General features: G+C 42.5%; 1 protein-coding gene across 1 annotated transcript; it reads left to right on the top strand.

Annotated features, from left to right (window-relative positions):
* Nucleotides 1–2642: 2642 nt before the first annotated feature.
* On the top strand, nucleotides 2643–4819 carry fbxo28 (F-box protein 28; the record flags this gene model as incomplete). The annotated part of the gene is made up of 3 exons (XM_010791449.1): nucleotides 2643–2789; nucleotides 2994–3189; nucleotides 3918–4819. Coding segments are annotated over 3 exons (825 nt in total), but the record flags the coding sequence as incomplete, so codon positions are not given.
* Nucleotides 4820–7704: the final 2885 nt, after the last annotated feature.

Raw genomic sequence — 7704 nt, 5'->3', positions numbered from 1 at the left:
ATTGGATTAACCTTGAGCGGCGTTTTTATTCCGGTGAACACAACTTTTGATCACAAATCAAAAAAGGTAAGACGTAATTATTGCAATATTTTTCTTAAGAGGTTAATGGATCATTATTGTTGACATGCATATGTTAGCGTTACTTTAATTTGTCTTTAGTCAGAGTGGAGCACATTTTTCTACTCACCATATGCTTTTGGTAATTCATTCTGTGATACTGGATCATATTGGTATAAACTCTTGCACCATATGTTCCATTTTATATCAAAAGTTCAATATTTCGTTCTGTAATTTAGTGAATTAAAAGCTTTAAAGTATTAACTCATGAATGCTTAAGTGCTATTGTTGCGTAAATTGAGCCTTATTAGTTACCTTTCACCACTGATAAAAAGTAAATCGAGTACAAAGTAGAAAATTATCAGCAGGACTGTACCATAGTCCATACTGCAGTGTTGTAGGGCTATCCCGAATTCCGTTTTTCGGGCTCCGGATATTCGGTAGTAGCTAATCAGCAGCGAATATTCAGCGCACGCTTCAACACGTGTATTTCGGTTTATTCAAGGCATTCATTTTGTTATTCTACAGTATTGTTGTTTTATAGTTATTTGTTAATGTATAAAACCCAATTTGTGTTCTTTGAAATTGAAAGGATATTGCATTGTGTGTTACTTTCTTTGCAGTTGTATGTCTTAAGTGTAATTTGGCTTGGCTTCCTATTTTGTATGGACATGCTTTTATTATGAAGGAGAGTTAGCGCTGTTGACAGGAAGTTGTTGTTGCTATGAAAACAACGTGACGGAGAAAAGGAGCGGAGATTAACGGAGAAAAGTAATATCTACATATAAAGACGGAGAAAGTAAACGATAAAGTTTATGGTTAAGTGTTGGCACCCCCCGAAGAGGCACAAGCTCTTACGTTGATAGTGGAGATTTCAATAAATTCAATTTGGTGACCGATATTCGGGTACAGCCCTACAGTGTTGTAGTCAAGTCACCAATTCCGGGCATCCGAGTCGCTCTCCAGTCCCTACTCTTCGATTCCGAGTCCCCTAGGATGAGTCTCAGGCCCCGTCCACACAGAGACTAAACCGATTTCTAACCGAAGTCGATTTAAAAAAAGTCTTCCATCCACACGGAATCGGCTCAAATGTGTACGTCCAAACGAATCCGCTGGAGACAGATATGCTGAGCCTGTAAGTGGCGCTGTACTTCCGCCACAAAATACACCAAAAGCAGCGAATAAGACCCCCCGAGCATGGGCATAAGGCATAAACAAACAAACAAGGTAGAAGATGGCGGTTATTCGTGCAAGAAGGGAGGCATTTGTGTGGACTGACGACCCTGTGATCCGCCATTGTTGTTGATGTTGTTGGCGAAACGCATCAGCAATGATGCGGGGGTGAGCAGGAGAGGTGGGGAGAGGCGGGGCTATGGCGTCATTGTTTCAGGAAATGAGCGTTTAGTCTCCAGGCCTGTGTGGACGGGCAATTATAGGTTACTTTTGCCTCTGATGCTGAAACTGATGTAGATGTAGCTTTTATATATTTGTTAACTATTGTATTGCTTCGTATTAAAATGATCATTATCAAATACCTAAAGTACCTCAATCTGTGGCTAAGATTACTTTCTCATAGCAGGGTGACGGCAGCTACAGCCTCTCTACTACATGTGCTCTTAGTTCAGTAGTAGGACAGAGACTAAAAAGACAGTGAGGTCACAGGTCATTTATACTGGGGACATGTCCCCACCACCTTGCATTAGGATATTTGTAAAAAATATTCTGAAAATAGTGTGCACAAAGAATTGTACACTTTGAGAAGGTTTATTTGCACAATAGAACATCTGGAGGAACAGAGACCACGTTGGATATTATAGTAATAATTGAATCGAGAATAGCTTTGCAGCAGAATACCATAGTCAAAAAAAGTATTGTAAGCAACAAGCATATGATGTATGTATGTGTTTGCGGGGGCTCAATGCACTAGTGTTTTTTTTAATCTGAAAAAAGTGTCCCCACCAGTTTAAAAAAAAAAAAAGTTGTTAAAAGGCTGTTGTGCTGCCAGTGTACACAGACATGTAGATTGAAGCTGAATACTGTACATGTGCTCTCTCACAGCTGAGGTAAAGAACCACAATGTGCTGGCTGCTGTTTGACTTGAATGTGTGTGTTAGGGCTCATCACAAGGAGTCTAAAACTCAAAGCAGGTTCATAACCTCTGTCTGATGCTCTAACCAGGCGAAACCTTCTGTCTTCTGTGTCTTTCTTATTCTGAGTAAACTTGTTTCCAATTAATATCCCTCAGAAAACTGTGCTGAAATGCTTTAAAAGACGATGTGGAATGTGAACAGCCAGACAAAGTCGGAAGATTAACTGCTGACCCAGCTGAAAACTATTTAGGAACGCTTTTGATGCAGACGCGTTGTTTGAATCATAAAAGAGAGAATCACAATTCATCAAAGAATTTACCCCGCCTTATTAAACCTGTTTCTCCTTAGTGGTAGAACATTGACTTATTCCATTGCACTGTGTAGCTCAGGGACAAGATGCAGTTGTCATGCACCATTTTTTTTTTAAAAATAAAAAAAATAAAAAAATGTGTTCTCTGTTAAAAAACGACCATCACCTGTGTGTTTATCTGAATTTTCTCCAGGCGAGAGTCTGAGAGGAGGAATCATTCTCTGGCCCGTCACGCAGACATCCTGGCTGCCGTGGAGACGCGCCTGTCTCTGCTCAACATGACTTTCATGAAATACGTGGACTCCAATCTCTGCTGCTTCATCCCTGGAAAGGTGAGCTGCCTCTGCTGCTCTCCACTGCAGCAGCAGGAGTCTTCCTCACAGAGGAGAGCAAGAAGCTCACACTCATCTGTTTTGATTTGTGCCACGATGTGATTTCTTAGTTTCTCGAGCTGTCCACAGGAGAGGCTCTGAGGTCCTCAGTCCTCTCCTGGTGTACTATCTTATCTGCTGTGTCGTGTGTCTTTGTTTTTTTAGGTAATAGATGAGATTTACCGCGTGCTGCGCTACGTGAACTCCACTCGAGCCCCCCAGCGGGCTCATGAGGTCCTGCAGGAGTTGAGGGATATCTCCTCCATGGCCATGGAGTACTTTGATGAGAAGATTGTCCCAATCCTGAAGAAGAAGCTGCCGGGGGCCGACCTGTCCGGGCGCCTCATTGGCTCCACACCAGGTAGTTGACACGTGTTTCTGTGGGCACTAAGAACGAGAGTTCAAAAGAAAAGTCACCAAAAGCAGCTCTCATGGGGGCCCAAGCCTCACTGTGAGGTGTTGAATATTCACATAATGTCTGTCCTTTCAGCACTGAGGCTTATTTTCACATAAAAAATAAATAGTCTTTTGTGGCAAAAAGGTTACAGGCAAAAAACAGTGAGTCTCTGTTTGTGGAAGGGTTATCCCACTTTAATTTCCCATCTAAAAGACTATTAATGTCTGCTGGCATGTGACTCATCAATCATTGAAACATCAGTGTGTTCTGTTTGTTCAACCTTGTGTCCGACTGTTGCTGTTGAGGTGGCTTTTTTTGCATTAGCTCCAACTGTTAATTTATCAGACGTACTGTATATTCAATCACAATTATTGGATTATTTTGTTCAAGAAATGGTTGTGTTTTATGCTTCCCCAGTGTGATGCTTTATGTTGCTGTTTATATCATGCTACATCAATGGCTATACAAAAGTAGACATTTGATAATTCACACAGATTGTATTTATTTTTAAATTCCTTAATTGAAAAAAATACCTGACTGATTAATCTATACAAAAACAGTTTTTTAGTTTCAGTTTAGGCACATTCTTCAAGACAAAATGTTTTGCATTTTCCTTCTACCCTGCAGCGTCTCTTATTGCGTGTGTAGCAGTTTGTAGTGAAGACCCCTGACCCTCTGTCCTGTTCCTCCAGTGGCCGGACCCTCCACCTCTCTGACCACCATGTCCCTGCTGGCCAAGAACACGCCGTCGCGCTCTGAGATGACCAAGGTGCAGCAGCAGGTGAAGGTGAACGGGACATCCATGACGGTGCTGCGGCGGGAGATGACGGAGATCCGGGTGAAGCAGCTGGAGCAGCAGAAGCAGCTGCAGGACCAGGAGCAGAAGCTGCAGGAGCAGACGCAGGTGATCGGGGAGCAGAACGCCCGGCTGGCCGAGCTGGAGCACAAGCTCCGCGAGCTGATGGACAGCAGTGCTGCTGCCATGGGGGGGGCGGCCCCCTCCACCTCCAGCAGCGCCGCCGTGTCCTCTGCTGCGGCCGCCACGTCTGCTGGGGGGTCGGCAAGTAGCAGTGGGTCCACAGGGCATGAGGGCGAGGGGGGGGAATCACTCAAACGCAGCAGAAAGAGCTCAGAGCGCCCCCGACAGTCCAAACGGCTACGCAGCAAGAAATAACACTGACTGATGACACCTCTCCCCAAATCCCTCGCGTCAGCCCCCCCCAACACATGACCTGTTCTGTCTGTGAGGTGAGTTGGGAGTATCGCTCTTCGCTTTATCCCCCACTAATAAGCAGGTGGCCTTCGCTGCTTAGACTATTTATTGAAGGTTACATTAAAATGACTGTATAGCTTTTTTTTAATGTAGAAGCTTTTATAAGAGGCCTATATGTTTGCAAAAATGTGGCATGGCTTAACAGGAACTCAGATGGTCGGTATTTTTGGTTCACATTGTATATTAATGTAGTTTCTGAAATAAAATCTACCAAGAGATATTATTTTGGAAACCTGCACAATTAAATATCAGATATCAGAATACAATTACGGACTCATAACAGTCCTTACATTTCAAGTTTAATTACCATAACCTACAAAATAAACCAAATATAATGTTGCATGTTTTGGGTTATCAATTAGCTCCTCTCCATTGCCACATGGGCAGGAGCTATAAATCAATAGACACTTTTTATATTCACATCCGCCCCTTCCTAGCTGTGGCTAAGTTGCAGTGGCTCGGGTGGTTGGCTGCTCAGACCCTTTAATTTCAGTCTGGTCCATTTTTGAATCACCAAAAAAAGGAAGGCTGGGTCAGACTCAGCTGTTGAAAAAAGTGATTTGTTAAAAAGGTTTCCAGCTTGTCAGACCGCTGCGGCCCTGACGTGCCTGGTGTTCATGCTTTTGTTTTATTCATGGCTAAAACATGATGTGCATCTGTTCCTTTATGATCATACTAGTGCTTCACGCAGCCTATTTAATGCAAATAATACACGGACATCATTTCACTGCAGAACGCTCTGCTCCTGGAAACATATTTGATTATCGCCAAACATATTTTTCAAAATAAGAGAAATAGTAGTTAAACAATCGTGCATTATTTCATACATTGACATGTTCAGTCTGAAAACTCACTCTACTCTCACTTCAGCAGAGTCTGATAAGATGAATTGCTTTTGGTGTTTCTAGAAACAGTAACTATGTTGGAAGTCAGCACCGTACTGCACACTACATACTGATCTGTATATACTGAGTTAACCAGTATGCTATCACCAGCTGTCAACAAGATTGATAGTTTACACTGAAGTATCAAGCAATATGTTTTCTCTGCATAACAGACTGCATGGCTGTTTAGATCACATGACCGCAGGTCCACATCACTTTAGCCTACATGACCATCGATTGTAATGTCACTGGTCCGTGCCACCATGGAATGAAAAATAAAACGATTATTGTTTAATACTGTAGCTCTTAATCGTACCATCAACCATCATGCCTGATTATTTTATCCAACAGTGCAATAATTGAACCATCTGCCTGCAGTCTGAAGAGCCGCAATGCATTGTGGGGCAGTTGATTATGTTGTGTAAGCTCTCTTCTCATGTTCTGATGTTTGTATACACATACAGGCATTTGTCACAAAAACATAGCCACATGCTAAAGCATCTGGAGCATACTACATACTCTACATGACATCACTTAGTGCGCAGGATGTTGATATGCAGTGATGTTTTACAGAAACAGCTGTGGCACTATTTAGACTCACACACTGGCTAATTATTTGTAGTAGATGGGTGGAATCACACAGCATGGTCCTAAAGGAAATGATGCAAAATAAAAGAAGTCTACTCTACATGTGATGGCATTCTAAGGGTATGTTCATCCAAATGATACATCTTCTCACTTCCTCTAGAGATATGTCTCCAAGACATCTGCCCCAATCCCAAAACAAGGAAGGAAAGCTAACATGCCTGGACAGAGGGAAGTTATAAATGACATTTTTAAACCTTGAAAGTTTGTCAATTTTTTTCTTTTAAATGTTGCAACTTACTTTGACAGTGAGGTTAAGATGGTCCCTTTCTGATGAGGGAACTATGATGATTGTGAGCAGTCTGCAGTGACAGAAGGGGAGGGGGGGGGAGGACTTCTGGCCCCCCGCCCCACCTCTTGCCTTGGAGGCCAGGTTAGGTCTGAGCCCGTATTGTGGCTGCACTTTTGTTCTCTGTGTAGAGCTCTTCTGTTGTGTGGAGAAAATGAACATTTGGTAAAGAAACTTTGGAGATGCAGTTCATGTCCTTGTGAACACTAGCGTCTATTACAATGTCACTGGGCAGAAACACATAATTTAGTGGCTTAATTTGAGACTGCGTCTCAGTTTAGAAAACTGTACTCTAATTTCCATGTACTTTAAGTCTAGATTGTGATTATTTCATGTATGTATACCAAGTTGGCTAACTTGGGGCTAACTGCAGTTTTGTTTTCACACATTGCTGTTACAAATGTACCCATCAAACCTATTAAAAACTCAACATGACTCACCCTCTGTTTAAACCCACCACACTGTTTTTACAGGCAATGTTCACCCACCTCAGCCACTACACAGGTTCATTTATATCAGCCCTTAGAATATGTGCATTCTAACATTTAAGCCTTAAAAGGGTTCTCTATTATTTTGTCTTGAGATACACATTAACAAACACAAATAACCCACCATGACAGTACAGTACTGGTGCTGTACTTGAGCTCAATACTTATGCTGGTGCTAAGCAGGTCACTGGCAGACTGATGCTAATGCTAACATTAGCAGTTAACAATCACAGCTGAGGTAGAAGCAGACACACAGCAGAGAGGAGGCGTCTGCAGATTTGGTGAACATTCTCTTTGGATTTATCCTTCCCATTCAAGACAATATTTTACATATTGCAGAAAGTGGCACAAATACACATATTAAAGACAGGCCTGACCTGTTAAGTGGAGAGGATTTTTATTGATGTATTGTGAACGCAATGCTGCGCAAGTGTGGGTCTGCCTCACACAGGGTGACTGGCTCAACATGCTGTGGCCTGCCCACATGACCACTGTCATACCGATCATACATCCAAGCTCTCGATTGATCTCTGTGGGGAGGAGCTGTTTCAACAACAATCGTTGCCCCCGGACCGCCCTAGAGGATATGAGGCCCACCCCCACTTAAAACATGGATAGTTTCCCAAATAAATGTGCACACTTTATAAAATAGTAACCTACTGTATACTGTATGTTCATATGTATCTATTTGGGTAGTAGATTTAAACTATAGTGCTATCACTATACGCAGCAACGCTGTAAATATTAAAGATACATCCAGCAAAACGCCAAAAACAAAAACTGGTAGTGGCCTGGCTGGGTGTATAATTCCCGGCCTAACTTATTGTCCCAGTCTGGCCCTGGTTACAACACATCACTAAAAAGCAATCCGCCCAACAGCTATGAGTTCAGGGCGCACCA

The sequence above is a fragment of the Notothenia coriiceps genome, unplaced genomic scaffold (assembly GCF_000735185.1).
Source record: "Notothenia coriiceps isolate Sejong01 unplaced genomic scaffold, NC01 NC01_scaffold00035470, whole genome shotgun sequence".
Classification (NCBI taxonomy): Eukaryota; Metazoa; Chordata; class Actinopteri; order Perciformes; family Nototheniidae; genus Notothenia; species Notothenia coriiceps.
Note: the sequence above shows the minus strand (reverse complement) of the source record. Positions and strands in the feature narration are given on the sequence as shown.